This window comes from Chelmon rostratus, chromosome 11 (genome assembly GCF_017976325.1).
Source record: "Chelmon rostratus isolate fCheRos1 chromosome 11, fCheRos1.pri, whole genome shotgun sequence".
In the NCBI taxonomy this organism is placed as follows: Eukaryota; Metazoa; Chordata; class Actinopteri; order Chaetodontiformes; family Chaetodontidae; genus Chelmon; species Chelmon rostratus.
Window position 1 is genome coordinate 16953282 of NC_055668.1, and position 16540 is coordinate 16969821.

At 40.1% G+C, this 16540-nt stretch overlaps 2 protein-coding genes across 4 annotated transcripts; one reads left to right on the forward strand and one right to left on the reverse strand.

The window, feature by feature from the left end:
- Positions 1-60: 60 nt before the first annotated feature.
- On the reverse strand, positions 61-10786 carry abraxas2 (abraxas 2, BRISC complex subunit). Of its 2 annotated transcripts, none has more exons than XM_041947432.1 (9): positions 10707-10786; positions 9237-9327; positions 7830-7866; positions 7224-7290; positions 6524-6714; positions 5735-5854; positions 4961-5045; positions 4195-4312; positions 61-3929 (listed from the first exon to the last, which is right to left on the reverse strand). In XM_041947432.1, exons 1-9 carry the CDS (start codon positions 10776-10778, stop codon positions 3364-3366), a joined length of 1347 nt encoding a protein of 448 aa, XP_041803366.1. In that variant the 5' UTR covers positions 10779-10786; the 3' UTR covers positions 61-3363. The 2 variants fall into 2 exon arrangements, with proteins under 2 accessions (XP_041803366.1, XP_041803365.1); XM_041947431.1 differs by having other exon boundaries at positions 62-3929; positions 5735-5857.
- Positions 10787-10873: 87 nt separating this feature from the next.
- Positions 10874-15526, forward strand: eef1akmt2 (EEF1A lysine methyltransferase 2). 2 transcript variants are annotated; one of them, XM_041947597.1, is made up of 6 exons: positions 10874-10998; positions 11563-11628; positions 11820-11934; positions 12584-12691; positions 14041-14257; positions 15282-15526. In XM_041947597.1, the coding sequence occupies exons 1-6, from the start codon at positions 10889-10891 to the stop codon at positions 15377-15379; spliced, it is 714 nt and encodes a 237-aa protein (XP_041803531.1). In that variant the 5' UTR covers positions 10874-10888; the 3' UTR covers positions 15380-15526. The 2 variants fall into 2 exon arrangements, with proteins under 2 accessions (XP_041803531.1, XP_041803532.1); XM_041947598.1 differs by having other exon boundaries at positions 10913-10998; positions 11563-11618.
- The last annotated feature ends 1014 nt before the right edge of the window (positions 15527-16540 follow it).

Below are 16540 nucleotides of genomic sequence, written 5' to 3' on the forward strand. Positions count from 1 at the left end.
AATATATGTGTTTTTTATTCGCACATCGTAAATTGTTACATCTCTGGCAAGCAACCACGTGGTAACCCCTCAAAAAGGATAAGGGGATGATGTCATCGTAAAAATACTGCAGCAAGCAGTCTGCAGTAATGCATGACAGCTTGAGCAGCTCCCAACGCTGATTTGTTATTATTGACAGTCATGTACACACTCCGAAGCCGAAATTTAATTTACACCATGATTAATACTATACCAAGTAATTTGTTCACCGGGAAAATTTATGCATGGAGGCGACTCTTGTTTACAGGAAAGCTCATCCCACTCCAATGTGATGTCATTGACATACGCACCAGTAGGTTTGGCGCATAGGAATACGCATCCAAAGTAAATACAGTTCAGGTTTTGCGCAAGTTTTTGGAAGAAGTTAAAAATGTGTATACATTGTACAGTCATTTTAAATGTTTTTTGGTCTCCAAGCATGCAAAAATTATTTCCACATTGAAAGAGGTACTCCATGTACCGCAATAAGAAAACAAAGGCACATCATATCACATATGCATGTCTCATTTATTATCCCCGTTTTAGAACCATATTCTCTGTGCTCATCCAAGCAAGTCCTTGGTCTACTTTCATCAAGTACACATATCCAGATAAAAGCTAAGAAGATCTAAGCTGTGCACTGAACTTTGTGCTTTCAGGGAGGTGTCGGTGTTGCAATGAATGGCCCACTCGGGGAAGGAAGGGAAGGGTCACTCCATACAGTAAGAGTACATGAGTGTATATTTGGATTACGTTGGAACTTGAAAGGTATAGGATCTTAACAATGTTAGCCCTCTGATGCTTCATGCCAGTGATCCTCAGCACCAGAGACCTGCTGGTTTTCATGCTGGCCATCAAGTCAGGCTTACACCTGGGGGTGCCAGAAGGAAATACTTAAAAAGCAATCATCTAGGGACTGAGGAGCAGGATTAAGAGTGAGGACCAACATCGAGAACTGCTGCTCTATACCACCACAACACTCAACTGAGACACGCTTATACAGTAAGTGCTGTTTAAATGCTACCCCCCCCCTCCCTTGTCTACTATACATTCATTATATATTTCCTTATTATATTCCAGTAGTCAAAGGAAACCAAACTCCTAACAAACTGATTTTGTCATTTCTTTTAACATTGTGTGATTGTGTTACTCTGAGTGATTATTAAGTAACATTTTGAGTGCCAGTCCCCGTAAGTGATGCATTGGCATTACACATCAGGGCAAATGAAATGACCCTAAGGCAGAAAACATGACATACAAACAGGCTGTGTAAATAAAGCGGAGCTAGTTCACAAGGCAAAGCTTCTCCCATCACAAAATGTCTTCAATTCCAAACTGAGTGCAACCTCCTGATCACCTCCATGTGCAGTGCAAATGTCTGTCCATGCTGATTATAAGTGTCTTGAATTGATCGGTTCATGCAAGGAGTGTGTCCTACATTAATAAATCCACACCTTGTTTCTCAGTTGTCTTCAAACAGACCAGATGTTTAAAAAAAGTCATCTGCATGTCAGTCATGCTCATCATACCGACTCTGCCTTGCTGGAAGTATCGGCTACTAAGCAGATTCCCTCGGACTTTACTGTCACAATTCCAGTTTCAAATAATAAAGCAAGCAAAGTCAGAGCTGCAACCATGAGATGCGGGTCCACTTTTAAGTCGTCAGTGAAAGAAAAAAGGAAGAACAGCTTTAGGAAGCAGTGAAGATTGTTTCAGGTAGACAAAACACGTCATGGAAAGAGAGGCATATAACTGCAGGACTAAATAAAAAAAGGTGGAAGTCAATTAATGCAAACACAACACAATTTGTCATCATTTTACCCCTCAAGAGAGATCTGTGAATGTGTTCTGTGTGCAGATAGAAACTGCCCTGAGTGGAAGGCACTGTATACTGAAGCAAGGTCATGATGTTGTCATCACATTATCCAGGTCCATACACATAACATTGACCCAACTAGGTCAGAATACACGAGGTTTGCTGTCAACTATGCAAGACAGGAAGGTGATCGCTCGCTCTCTGTTCCCAAGGTTACAACTCACACACTACAGGGGGTATCAGCCTTCCATTAGGATTTTAATAGAGAACAAGTCAGTGAGAAGTGAGCTTGAAGTGATTATATGATCACGGTCAGTAGTATTAAAGACAACCAGCACTGTGAAGTGGAAGTAGCAGCCAGGTTTTCATGTGAAGAACAACAGACAGATGCAGTTTTTTTTAGTGGCAGCTCTCTGTGTTGCAGCAGCAGAAAGGGAACCTTAAGCATCTGGTTAGTAAAGCTACAGTACATTGTGTTTGCCCTGTGAACCCCGTACAACGCACAAAAGCTGAGCTGAGTGTGGCTCAGGGTGGTCAAAGAGGACTACTCAAGTGGCACAACATGACAGCATTGGTATAGCACAATAATAAAGAAAGCTTAAATTTTGTTAAGTGCAGCAAAGCGCATACAATTTCAGTGTTATCCAAGAGGAACAAGACATTGACATTCTTGTCAATCAAATTAGATTAACTGTTAATCTGACAAAATATATATATATATTTATGTATATATAAAGCACCCATTACAGAAGTGGCAGAGTAAATTTTGTTTGAAATCTATTCTTCATTATTTAAATAGGCAACTTTACGATTAATCAATTGGACAAGACTGTGGAAAATGGAAAAGAAAGTCCAAAATCAAAATGAGATAAATGTGCATGTTAAAGAAATTGTAATAACAAATATATCTCTTCAAATTAAAAAAAACAACCATTTGCCTACATCATTTTAAAAGTTGTTTGAAGGCTGCACAATATTTTCCCCATTATCTAGATTATATAGATGGTTTGTTTAAAAGAAGGCCAAAATATTAGTAGTAATAATAATAATAATAATAATAATAGTGCAAGAGGTAATGCAAGAGTGGGTGCTCAGAGTTGGTGATGCAAATGTGAAACAAAAACAATAAGGAAAGTGTGGAGAAGGGCCTGTCCTTTGGGGAGCCGGCTCGCAAACCAGCTGGCATAAATTGCGCTGTAATATCCACTTCCGACCATGAAACCAGACACGTTCACACTGAAGTATCCAGACTGACCCCATTCCAAAAAGAAAAGAAAAACGCAAACAGACAACTTTTCCCCCCAGTGAGACACACTTTTAAGCCTGCGAAGTATAGCAATGTTTCCCCTTAAAATGGAGATCAGACTAAGACAAGAAGAAATACTCACAGCGGGATACCACCTGTGCATGCCTTTCACTTTCAGGACTGGCACTTCTTTTTGTCTATATTTGTCTATCTTTGATTGCTTGAGATGCCCACCTCTCAAGGTGTGTCACTTATTTGTGTCCCATACACACCCTGCATGTTTCTATGTGGTCTGTGAGCCACGAGCGTCCCCATCAGGACTAAGGGCAGCCGGTCGGCCTTGCGCTAAAACGCTGGCCATTGGCAGATGAGCGGCTTCACTCACTAAGTTCTCATATTCGCTACTGTCCTCATCTTCGTCATCCTCGTCATCCTCATCGTCTTCATCATCTTCCTGCCCCGCAGCCTGTCTGTCTAATGAGTCAGAGCTTGACCCGTCACCATTGCCAAGGTATGGGGTGCTGGGAGTGGTGACGGGATTAGAGCTGGTGCCCAAGCCCAACCCGAGGCCCAGGCCCATCCCCAGTGGGCCAGGGGTAGGGTGTCCTGGAGAGCCCACAGCTTGGGGCCGGGGCAGTAGAGCAGCACTGGTAGGTGGGGAAGAAGTGGAGAGCAGAGAGTCATCCTGGGACAAGAGGTCAGCATAAGATGGTGGGTTAGGTGAGGTACTGGGCCGCTCGGGGGCAGAGGGTGCGTGGAAAGTTATCCGGGACAGAGGAGAAGCCTCAGAAGGTTCTATGTTCTCCTCCGAAGTGGAATGGGAGTCTGCATTTTGGGCCTCATGGAGTCCTGGGGAACAATGAGAAAGATGTAACTGGTAAAACGGAACTTAAAAATCAGCACAAATCAGGTTGATTGGTTGACTGATCAAATATTTTGGATTTTTAAGTCCTGAGGGAAAGGGATCCACTCCTAAGGTTTGAAATACTACACAACCTTTGCTTCATATTTATTTTTGCTGTTCACTATAAATCTTAAACCAGATCACGTTTAAAAATCTTAAACCAGCACACATTTGAAATTGAAGTTTACAGAATCCAAAACAAATACGTACTCCTCTCCTCTTCTGCCGTCTTGCGTTTCCTGAGAGCGATTTGTTGTTTGAGTTTGTTCACATCCTCTTGAATTTTCTCTTTCACACGTTCGCTTTGTTCTACCTCCCCGCACACAGCCTAAAAACAAGACAAACAGGTGGAAAACTTTCACACACTAATCATGTAAAGCCCCTTTCACACACGCAGTCTATCCCAGAAATGTTCGGGAACTTTTCGAAACACTTTCTTGCACAACCCCATGCAACAAATGTTCAGGAACATTTCTTGCATGCATGTAAAGAGTTATGTTTGTCTGATGGCAGACGCTCTCAGGTGGAGTGAGCGAACCAATCACAACACTAACGTGACGATGACATATTTGATTTGTTACTTTAATTGAATCACATGCATCTTTCTCATTCAAATAGATCACAAAAAAAACATAACTTGTTTCACAAACTTGTTGAACATTAAGCACATTACAAGAGCACCGGACAAAAACAGCATCATCATCTTCTTCTTCTGTGGAGGTTTATGGGCATCCATAAGTGTTGCATTACCCTCATCTGCTGGACTGTCACTTGCCCCATCTATTCCAGCACTGCCATAGCATGTGTAAAAATGCACGAGACGGAAACGTTCCTGAATGAGGCGCATGTGTGAATAGTGAAAATCGCTTGCGGCGCCTGACACCAATTTGCTGGGAACTATGTGTGAAAGAAGCTTAATGAGCAAACAATTTCACTACATGTCTTAGGCAAAATGCACCCGCTATCTGTTGCTCACCTGCACTTTATCTTGCAGTGCACTGTAGACTTGGAATATTGTTCGGATATCCTTCATCACACCATCTTTGTCGAAGAATTCAGCCCTGGAAAGAGATTTGCCAACAGATATATCCATTACATCAAGACATAATAAACATCACACAGTACGAGCATGTAGATGTCTTCTATATCAAAGCTAAATCAAATTTATTTTACTGGCTGTCACACACAAATATGAGCTGAATGAGCTGAGGTGAAAATAGAGTGATCTTATCAGAAGCTGGATAGACAGGCCTGGCTAAACCACCTGCAGCCTGGATGACACTGACACCCAGTAGTCACTCTTCTAAGACACAAACAGTGGGTTTAGACACAAAGGCACAGAACTAGAGGTAGACGCATGTGCAGCCTGTCACATACAACTATCTGTTGATACCACAGTGTCAAGTATAAAGTATGTCTAGTGCACACACAGGAATTGTGTCCTGGGGTTGCACACCACCAAAGAGACCCAGATTAAATCCCTGCCACCAGCACACCCCATCAAATGGAAGCAACTCTGACTGATTAGTTGAGGCACCAGCATGGGGGCAGGAGGGAGCTGCACACGTTATGCCCTCAAGATGAAGCCGGAGTATGCTGTCAGGTGAAAACATGTGGCTGCTGCAACTACACGCATGTTAGAGGAGACGCATGGTTGAGTAAACCCGGACTGAGCCAGAAATGGGAGCGACACAGGTGTGTGGTGGGGAGAGAAAAAAATAAAAAGAAAAGTTGGGAGTTCAAACCTTACCCATGCTCTTTGATGACCTGGGTGTAGTTGAGTGAGGTGTTGGGCACTGAGGAGACTTTGTATTCCTGCTGGCTTGTGTTGCCGAGGTTTGGGATTGTGAGGGTGATCCTCTGGTTGTACCTACTGAGTGGAGATGATCAGTTAGTACTCCTAAAACATGACATACTTTTTCAGGAAATTCATTTTATATCCACAGTATAATTCTACAAACGATCATTTTCAGCACAAATATGAACTTTTTTTTTTTGCCTTCACAACTTTTTCTAAAGCATTTCATTATTTAGTGAGATGGATTCTGGTGACTTACGAATCTTCTATGACAAGAATGATAAATCTCTCCCTGTAATTACTATTTCAGCATTTTCTGACTTTAGGAGTTGTTCTTATAGTATTTATATAACTAATTGTCAGAGACGAAAAAGCAGGGATGCACCAATTAGACTTTTCTCTTTCTTCTGATACAAATTCCCAATCCGATACCAACGCTCCCTGTTTCCCCAAATTTTAAATCTGTATACTTTACTGCATGGGGACCATTTTCATGTTAACATGAAAAACATTAAGTAACATGAAACAAGGAAATGATTAAATGCAACTGAAACATGAAATGTTTTTGATGACATTGATCAAGAAACTATTGAATTGTGGACCAGTAACAAGGTCATTATTGATCCAGATATCAATCAGACTGAAGCATTCCAGCACAACAGGAAAAAAAAAAAAAGAGACAGAAACCACCTCTATGTAAAATCAAAAGTCTGCTCATGTTAGTCAGCATGCTGTTATTACCTGCGGTTAGGTCTGAAGAGCACATACTCCAGTGCGTGTGTGGAGCTGTTGGCGGTGGAGATGAAGCTGAAAAGAAGGAAGACGAGGTCGGGCACACCAAGCAGCTGAGTCAGCTGTTTGTGGATGATCTGTTCCCTGAACGACATTTGCTGCTGCGTGTTCCTCCGGAACCGGTACCAACCAATGACGTTCTTCACGAAAAAGAAACAGATCTTTTACAATGTGTTTAATCCAATGAATTCTCACTCATCCAACCAAGTGGCAAATCCCAATATCCAATATCTGGAAAAAACTGTCCAAATCATTATGAAACCTGTACAGTCACTTACTGAAATGCTTCAATGAGGAAACGTGACATTCTTAATTATTCATTTCAATACAACATTTTCAGTGCATTTTGTTTTGTTTTAAGCCAAAACTGTTGAAATCAGGACTTTGTAATTTTCACAAGTCTAAACTCAATTTATACTAGTTAATCACAATTCTAGCTTGCCATCACTCATTAGATTACAATAAAGCCAAAATATAAAAAGTAAAATTCATGTCTGATTTCTTACTTACTGTACTTACTTAGTTTCATTTAAGTGTAGCCATGGTTTACAGGCAACAAGAGGGCACCACTGACATTTTACAGGACATCAACCACAAAGTATGTTGAAATGAAAATAATGAATAATAATAATTGTAAAATATCACTCACTTTCCGCCTATCTTTAAGAATGCTGTTGAGATTCTCTTCATTGATTTTGCCTGCGTAGTCATAAAAGCTGAGAGAGGGGGGAAAAAAAACAAGTTCAACCTGAGTCATCATGTTCCTGTTTCTCCTCCTCCTCAGCCCTGGCATACTTCTACTACCCAGACTTGTCATATGGGGACATCTACTGTCCAATGTCAAATTCATTCAGTGTGTCCTAAAATTGGTGTAAAGAAACTGCTGCATCTACTGAAGTTGTCAGTATATTTATAGTGACCTAAAACTAACATACTACAGGCCACTGTGCACCAAGGCATTTTTTTATTGAGGGAAAAACAACAATAATAAGAGCTCTCAATAACAAAGCAACAACATCTCTCGTAAAATGCCCCTACCCCAACTTACTGTACCTTATTATACATGTATTCCAACAAAGGTTGGTCAGGTTTTCCTACATGAAACAGTTATGGCCAAAATTGTTGGCTTCTCCTTCTAAAGCAATGCCTGCTCTACAGCCATACACTTTATAGCATAATTTTGGCACATTACAGCATGCGCATTGGTGATTGGTGATAATAACAGCTGTTTGAGAATAAAAAGCTAATTTCTTACCTAAATAACTGTGCACAAGGATCATGGTTATGGATTTCTGTTGGGAACAAATAGTGACAGATATTTCAGATACATAGCATTATATATGCAAATCTTTAAAGGCATAATCCAAATGTAAGAAAAAGTGTAGCCCCATTACTGCAATTCACTACACAGGACTACAACCTGCTGTCACACGCATAGTATCTTTCTTATATTCTTGACAATACCTGTCATTTTTTAATGGTTAAAAAAACAACTTGTTTTCTAGATTCAATACAAAAATTACATACCAAGCAGACTTTTATTCCAGTCACTTTAAAAAAGGCTTCATTAGCATAAATCTGCACCCGTCTGTGCCAGAATGAAGTGAAGCAGAGGGATAAGTGCTCAGCAAAAGCTGCTTAATGGCATCATTTCTTTCCGAGTTATTTTTCACATTGCATCAAAGCACACTTCTCCTAATAGGACTGATGGGTAGTCGAGAAATTCAGGATGCAGTAAAAACCAAGCAAACCACACAACTGAAAAAACATTTCATCAATTGTTCATATCTTTTTATATTTTGGCAGATTAAATTGTAATACTGATTCCCGTGGCTCTCCTGTAGTTATATTGAGATGAGTACCCATTTTAAATTGAAATGTCAAAGAGAGTTCAGCTGGTAGAGTAATTTAAATGTCCCTTGTTGCCATCTGTCTGCAAGACTGAACTAAACTCTATCAAGTATGTCACGATGCTGTTTTTCTGATGAGGCATCCTCAACTAGAAATGTTAATCTATTCAACATAAATAGTTAGTTTACAGTCTATAAAACAGATATCAAGGGCCCTACACAGCTGACTTAACTCTTCAAAATGTATGCACTTGAATGAAAAAGGTTGTCTCTATGATAATAAAATTAACAGGGGAGTGAGGTCAACATCCTCAGTCTATACATGCCAGCACAGTCTTGGGAAGAGCTCTAAAGAAGCAACATAAGTAAAAACCCCTGTGCGGGCTCACCATGGGCTATAACAAAACCTGTATTATGTGTTTTCTAATAAGCTGTACCTTTTTGAAAAAGGTGCATTAGGACTAAATGGGGCTTTTTCACAGCAGACGTTTTGACTGTCATTATTGAAAAACCACAGATGTTATTAATAATATTAACAATGGCTCTGCTTCATTTCAAGTGTACCTGTAGGCATTGGTGGTGTGAGAGGGCCAGCACAGGTACCCTGACAGTGAAGCAGCTAAATAGAAATCAGTCATTAATATCATTATTATTTACACCTGTGCTTTTACTATTGTGACATGTCAAAATGTCTTCCTGTGAAACTGTGATCCTGCGATCCTCTTAAGGCTTCTGTGTCAGACTGCCATTAATCAGTTGCTACTTGATTAAGATGCCACAAAGTTTTTATTTTGGCTACTTTCAGGACTTACCTACAACCTGGAGCAATTCTGCGCTGCTGATCTGCGTGTCACTGATGCTGACAGTCTCTTCTTGTCTTACTTCTCCTAACAGGAAGCCCTCCTGTGCAAATAAATTTTGACAAAATTGCGGTTAGTGCAGTAATGTAGACCTAAAATAATCATTCCATTAATGAATTAGTTGATGAACAGAAAATTAAAACATTTGCTCTTGTATGGGTTATATTTATATATTTTGAGGATCTTTGGGTGTTGGACCATTGGCCAGCAAAACATCCACTTTGGGAAATGTGATGTAAATGTTTTTTCTGTTTTTGGAGATTTTCTAGACTACAAAATTTACTGATTAAGAGAAAAAAATATTGCTGCTGAACAGTAATGTAATATGGGATACAATACAGAACAAATGTCAGATAGATCGTTTCATGTTAATGTTTTGAACATGATAACTGCATACCCATTAGTATCACTGTATCACAATCAGGGCATTTCTTCATGTAACACAATATATCCAAATCAACTTTTAAATACGGGACTAAATTAAGTCAAGTGCGTCTTAAAGTTAACATCACTGAGAGGTGACAGCAGCTGATTGATAACAGTGCTGTCTTAGACTTCCTGCTTTTGTCAGGAATGCAGGTAAACTTGTAATCAGCCGCTATCCACCTGCCTAAGCCGACTTTTAAAGTCTTGTCAACAGGAAAGGACATGTAAACAGCGCTGACGTTTACTTAGTTAGCTCTTGCGTGAAATATTTCTTTCCTGTAAACCCATAACAAAGTATTTCTCCTCGACTGTCGATCTAGAACGATCAAACTTAAGACCCCCAAAATGAAAAAAAGAATGTTACGCACGTCAGTCCTGTTGTTATACGGTATTGACTTAAAAGCAACATACATTAGCTGGATGGCTAACAAGCTAATCTAGCAATGCGGAAACGAGAAAAACAAATAGGGTTAATATTACCTTCTTATGAAATTCACTGGGTTAGCTCATTTTTTATGACACACTACACTTCCATCAGAAAACAGGTCGCGATGACTGTAGATATTAGCAGGACCGACACGCGCAAGTCACTTGATTTAGTAGCTTAGCTATCATGCTAAGTAGCTAAGTACTGAGTATTTCCTGGAGCTCAAACTTTCCTAGCAGCATTTCCTATATCGATATAGCAGGTGTTCACGTATACGCCTTTATGTAACTAATGTTATAACTAGATAATTATCCATTGCGCAGCTGTAACACATTAGACAATATTAAAACTACCAGTCATGTCCCCCTATTGCTGCAGCTACACAGTTTGATTTAGCCATACCTGCCGGTACATAGACGGAACCAATACTAGCTAGCCAGCAACAGGATGATGACACTGGAAAACAACACAAACTAATGGCGTTGATAAACGATCGGACACATCGCCGAGCTACGCACACTTTAACAGCCAATGCCTAATAGTGTGTCAACATATTCGTGAATACTTACATGATCTGAGTTGCTGTTGGCGCTGTGATAACACACAGAACTAAAAGTATAACCTGAAATGGATGCCGCCATGATGGAAACATCCCTATCAATCCCGATGCCCCCTGCGGTTGCAAGCACGCTCCTCAAACGCAACGTCTTGTGGGAGCTGTAGGCGGTGACTTGACAGTCGACTCTCCAGCATGGACATCGCAACAGATATCACACATGGCTGCAGCAATACCTCGGACACAGGGGACGACAGAGACTCAGATACCGATTTTGGACCTTCAAGACTCGGAACGAAAGAATAGTAAGAGCTATGCTCCGTTAGCTCCGTTGCTAACGTTAACGTATGATGGTTGATTATTGTCGTCAGGCTCCACAGCTAGCTTAACTAAGTTACAAGAAACAACAACAGCGCTAGCTTAACTGACGAATAACTTCTAACGTTAACCTTTAAAATATGTTAAGGATTTTTCTTTCCATTATTGCTTGGAGCCACCATTAATTTACACATTTTATATACAATGCGGTACCGAAATAACTTCTCAACTTATAATTGTCACGTCCAGCTTGTGGTGTAGACAGCAAGAATGAAGTTGAATTGTTAGCTAGAAAATAAGTGCTATCAGGGGAATGTGTGACTCCCCGTCAGTTTAGAGAAGATTTAGGTTTGTAAGTTAGCTAACTGGTGTTACTTTAGTTTGCATTTCCGTGTAACCGTTAAATTGCATCTTTGCCTATTAATTTTCATGTTTTTGTTTGTTTGTTTTGTTTTTTGCACCACACTGTGTCAAGTTTCTAATATAGCAACATGTCCTCTGTTCTTACAGTATTTATGTAACTAATTGTCAATTACTGCCCTTCTCTGCAGTTGGGAACATGCATATCAGAAAGAGCTTGAGACATTCAAAGACATCGGGGATGTTGGTGAGATATGGTAATCATATGCAGAGTATTGATATGTTTGCCATTGCCTAAACTAACCCAGCATGCCCACTGATTATTGCAGTGCATGGTTGTTATGCTAAAATATGATGATTCCGAATGAGAGATTAGTTCAATGTAGTATTTTCGGTTGTGGACAGTCTGTCTCATTACTAAAGTCTGTGTGTTCCTCACTCTTCAAAGGTTTGGTGAGGAAAGCATGAGCCGTGTGCTACGATGGATGGACCAAGCTAAGATTCCAGAAAATGCTGCCATCCTTGACATCGGCACTGGAAATGGAGCCTTTTTAACTGAACTGGTGTGAACAAAAAGACCCTTTGACATTTTTATTTCATTTCATGAATTCTAGGTTCAGTTCAGATCACAAAAATAAGGTATAATCTGTGGATTATCCAGGGTAACAGGGATGCTCTGGTTGAAACTTATAATTGTGTTTTTAAGAGCTTAGGAAGCCACAACCCTTGTGTATGTATTTGTGAATGACAGCTAGGTTTGCTGTGAATGATTTATTGATTGATAGACAGACAGACAGACAGAGACTTTATTAATCTCCAAAGAGAAATTTACAGTTCCAGCAGCTCAAAGGGTGGAAACACAAGGGCATGCAAAATAAGAACAACTTTCAGGTACAAAATGCAAAGACCATTTATAAGCCAGGAGGCAAAAATACAATACAAAATAGCAATATCAGAAGAAATAGTGAGATAAAATATAAAATAAACATCTGGCGGTTAACTATGAGTACAGTTGTGCAGTTGTGCAAAATGACAGTGTGCAAAAGTCAGTTTGTCCACAGTTAAGTCCAGCATATAGATGTGTGTGATAAAGTCCAGCATATAGATGTGATGATTTTGTTGACAAACTACTTTTTTCTGACATTTCTATCACAGTTGAAAAGCTTTATTCTTTATTTGCTTGTGTGTTTTTGCGTGTGTGTATGTGTCAAGGCTAAACATGGATACAGGAATCTGACTGGTATAGATTATTCTCCAGCATCTGTAGAATTGGCCAGAAATGTCTTGCAGGCGGAGGACTTGACAGATATCACTGTAAAGGTGGGTTCAGTTATTTTTGTCATAAAAACTATTGAATAACTGCAGTTATCTTACATTAGTATCACAATGCATTTGGCAGCCACAGGTGACCAACAGTTGGGAAACGTAAACTGGTTCCAGACATACTTTCTAATTACTCTGCTTCATTCCTAAATGTCAGCAATACAATATTGCTTTCATCTTACTGAGAGCCAACCTGGGCCTGGGAAGGTTAGAGGAAACTCTCCTCTGTTTACCATGTGGCAGAGTTGGATAAGAAGTAGGCCCTGAAAGTGATGGAATTCTGCCCACTATTCAGATTCAACCACCTCAAACCCCAGTAAATTGGTAGGATTTAACACATCTACTAACATATATATGCAACAAAAACAAGATGTAAATGTTGGCCGGTCTATAATGGATGTGATGAGTGAATTTTCCTTTCCTGTGTGCCTGATACAGTTGCATATAACTAATATGCATCGCACACTTATGATGGTGTGTGCTTTGCTTGGGCAGAAAGCCTTCCACTGAAGTCAATATTGACCTTAGCCGGACAGTTTGAGTACTCAGTGTGTGCGTGTGTGTGCGTGTGTGTGTGTGTGTGTGTGTGTGTGTGTGTGTGTGTGTGTGTGTGTGTGTGTGTAAGTGAGAGAGAGAGAAAAATTGTACGTTGGCATTCATTTCTTGCAGAATACCAACATAATTTGTGTGAATGTTCATGTGTAGCCTTGAATGGAGCCTGAGGCAGAGTGAGGAGTTTCAGTTTGTGATTGAAAAAAAAGCTTCATCCTCAGGTCCCTTACCTCACAGTTCGTTCTCAGTCTCAAATCCGTCAAGCCCCATCTCCATACATTAGTCACTGTCTACTGCTGCTTTGGCGCGGCACCTTCATGCATTCCTTCAGCGTCTTCACAGTCATTCCATTTTACAGACTCACGCTCAGATTGAGCTCCGGTCAGTTGCAACAATATATTGACATTGCTGTTGCCAGTGAATCTGTGTTAATGCTCATTCATAAATCACACATTTTGTGACCCATGGTTTCTGAGAATGTGGCTCTTGAGCTCTCCCCAGATGTCTGGTGCTCTGCCCTCTGTCCAGATAAAAGGCTCCTTTCACTGGTGGTATGGTAGGTCAGCAACCTCTGCAGAATTAACTGCTGCCATATCAGCAGTTGGAATTTAGTTTTGAAGTTAACCTGTGAGGCATAATAACACCTCTCACCTCGGCCGATGCTGAAAGATTTCTTCTGCAGGTAACTGTAGAGTTTACCCTACCTCTAAAAAGTCAGACTAAACATTACATGCCATATTATATATTTGCTGTAATGTTGATTAACAGACCTTCTCACTTTTTATATGTTTTAGGAAATGGATTTCTTAAACTGTGAAGGGGAGCTCAAGGGTTTTGATGTCTGCATTGACAAAGGAACATTTGATGCAATAAGCTTAAACCCAGACAACACCAAGGATGGCAAAAAACTCTATGTCCAAGCTGTAAAAGATGCTCTTAAGGACAAAGGATTCTTCACTCTCACCTCATGTAACTGGACAAAAGAGCAGCTGCTACAGAGATTCAGTGATGGTAAGGGGAAATACTAAAATTAATTACTGTATATCTGATTATTTATTTATTGGTAGTAGCTACCCAGATTGCATTTTAATTGAATACAGATGAATTCCTATCAGAAGGAGAAAAGACATTAAAAATATCTAACATGTTTGTAATGTTAAAGGTTCCTTTTTGCATTTTTTGACCTCTAGCAGCACTATGGAGTGGGTCCTGGTTTTGTTTATCTATTGCACGGACATGTACATGCACCGTTGTGGCATAATATACATTCCTGCCAATTGTGTCACACTATTCCACTAATCAACAGTTTGTAATAACACACCAAGATCTGGCTGTAACAAACAAAGACATGCAAGATGAAGACTATTAACTATTAAACATGCTTTTAAACTATTGGATTTAAAATACTAATGTTTTATGAGGAAGGAAATACATTTAGTACATTGTTAGAACTCAGTGATACAAACAGGTTTTGGTGAGTAACACTAAATGTAAATATCACTTGAAGTGCATGTGTGCAGTGTTGTAAATGGGTTAAACCACTGGCAAAACATGTTAAGCCTTCACATGTGCATCAGTGTGATTTATAGTTGTGTCTCTCTGGCTTGTAAGATCTTAATATTTGGGTGTTTTGTTGTCTGACCCTCAGTCAAAACACAGACAGTCTTCCTACGACAGTTACCTGGCAGGTTGTTAAGCTGCAGGCAACAACAGTCTTGTAAAGTCAGAATTTCGGCAAGCTTCCAGTAGCTGTCACTCGTCTCAGTGTAGTCACTCTGGAGAACCTGCAGGGGGCCAAAGGGCCTTGAGATCTCATCTGTCACGCTGACAGCCTGCCTTTACTAGACCCCAGGAAGCACCACAGATGGTGGATGGATAGTTCTTGACTCACAGTACTTCTCCTAACCCCTCTATTGCCTGAGTTGGTTAGGGAAAATGTTCTTGGCATCAGTGCATAAGACAGCATGGTGATGTTCTGGTAGTTTGCATAATGCACATTTCTTAACCTGCACATTTTCTCTGTGTTGCCTCACAGGATTTGAGTTTGTACAGGAGTTACCTACACCCAGTTTACAATTTGGAGGCAAGACGGGCAACAGTGTGACAGCACTCATCTTCAAGCGAGTGCATTGATTCACATGACCTTAGAGGATGCTGGTCCTTTTTTTCAACAAGACCTAATTATTTTGTATTCATTTTTAAAAACTATGTGTAACGAAGCAGATATACCCTGTAACTGAGTGGGGCTGACCTCTTGAAATAAATCACTCTTTGATTATGTTTCTGTTGTTTTACAGTAATTCTGCATTAGTCCACAGGGCTATAGGCACCTGTTGAATCTATAAATATGAAATTGTTCTGTAATATTTGTAATACAGTTAGACAGACAACAGAATTGTTTCCTTCAATTTCAGTTTTAAGGTTTATGTATGGTAAAAAATATATTCTGTTCCTTTTAAAAGGGCTTCAGGAGGAAAAAAATTTGTACTAAATATTTTTTCATCTTATGGCCCCTCAAATTACATGAAAGGGCCATAGCTAGGGTCCTGACCCACTGTTTGAAAACCACTGGTCTGTCTCACCAGGTACTTAATTGCATCCATCTTTCATGTCATGTGCAAAGTAGCCCGTGCCTAATTGCTTAAACTGGAAACCGGCCGAGCTTGGGGTCCCGAGGACCATGATTAAGAAAGTCTGACATGATGAATAAACAAGAGGCTATGGCTTCTGTTGAAGAGAAGCTTATCGGCCATTTCCTTCCTCAATGGCATCATTAATAACTGCCAAACTCTGGGTCCTAATTGCAAGCTCAGGCTAGTGGTCCAATGGGAGTGGTCGACGTTGAGGCACGCTGTTGAGTAAACACACACAAGCTTTACAAGAATTACTGCCTGGAATTTTACAAGGCTCTGGATATCCTGCCTGGATGTGCATATTATGCCCACGTTTACAACACTAAGAGATTTTCCCATGATATGAAGCCACCATTGAGCTCAATTGAATATCCACTCTGTCAACTTTGTCGACACTCGCTCTCACTCCCTTTAAATCTTGTTAGGCAGGTGTTTGAGTAGTTTTCATTGTGTCACGATGTCATTAGATTTTAATATGTACTGAAGTTACCTCGAATATACTGCAGCCCACTCCTTTCCCTTGCACAGGTGCTGTTGCTAAGAAACACTACACCACAATCCTGTTTGCCTAAGTAGAGTCATGAGTTTTTTGGTCAGTTTTGTGGATCCTGCACTGTTACAGTAATTAAATTATTCAGAAGAATCTTTTCCCTGTAGAGAA

Excerpts from the sequence above, each read along its gene's own strand:
- eef1akmt2 (XM_041947597.1), top strand. The coding sequence starts at position 10,889 with ATGGACATCGCAACAGATATCACACATGGCTGCAGCAATACCTCGGAC. Across the intron at positions 10,999-11,562 it reads AGACTCGGAACGAAAGAATA|TTGGGAACATGCATATCAGA; the intron begins GTAAGAGCTATG and ends CCTTCTCTGCAG. Across the intron at positions 11,935-12,583 it reads GAGCCTTTTTAACTGAACTG|GCTAAACATGGATACAGGAA; the intron begins GTGTGAACAAAA and ends GTATGTGTCAAG.
- abraxas2 (XM_041947431.1), bottom strand. The coding sequence starts at position 10,778 with ATGGCGGCATCCATTTCAGGTTATACTTTTAGTTCTGTGTGTTATCAC. Across the intron at positions 7,867-9,236 it reads AGAATTGCTCCAGGTTGTAG|AAATCCATAACCATGATCCT; the intron begins GTAAGTCCTGAA and ends TGTTCCCAACAG. Across the intron at positions 5,858-6,523 it reads CTCTTCAGACCTAACCGCAG|TAGGTACAACCAGAGGATCA; the intron begins GTAATAACAGCA and ends ATCTCCACTCAG.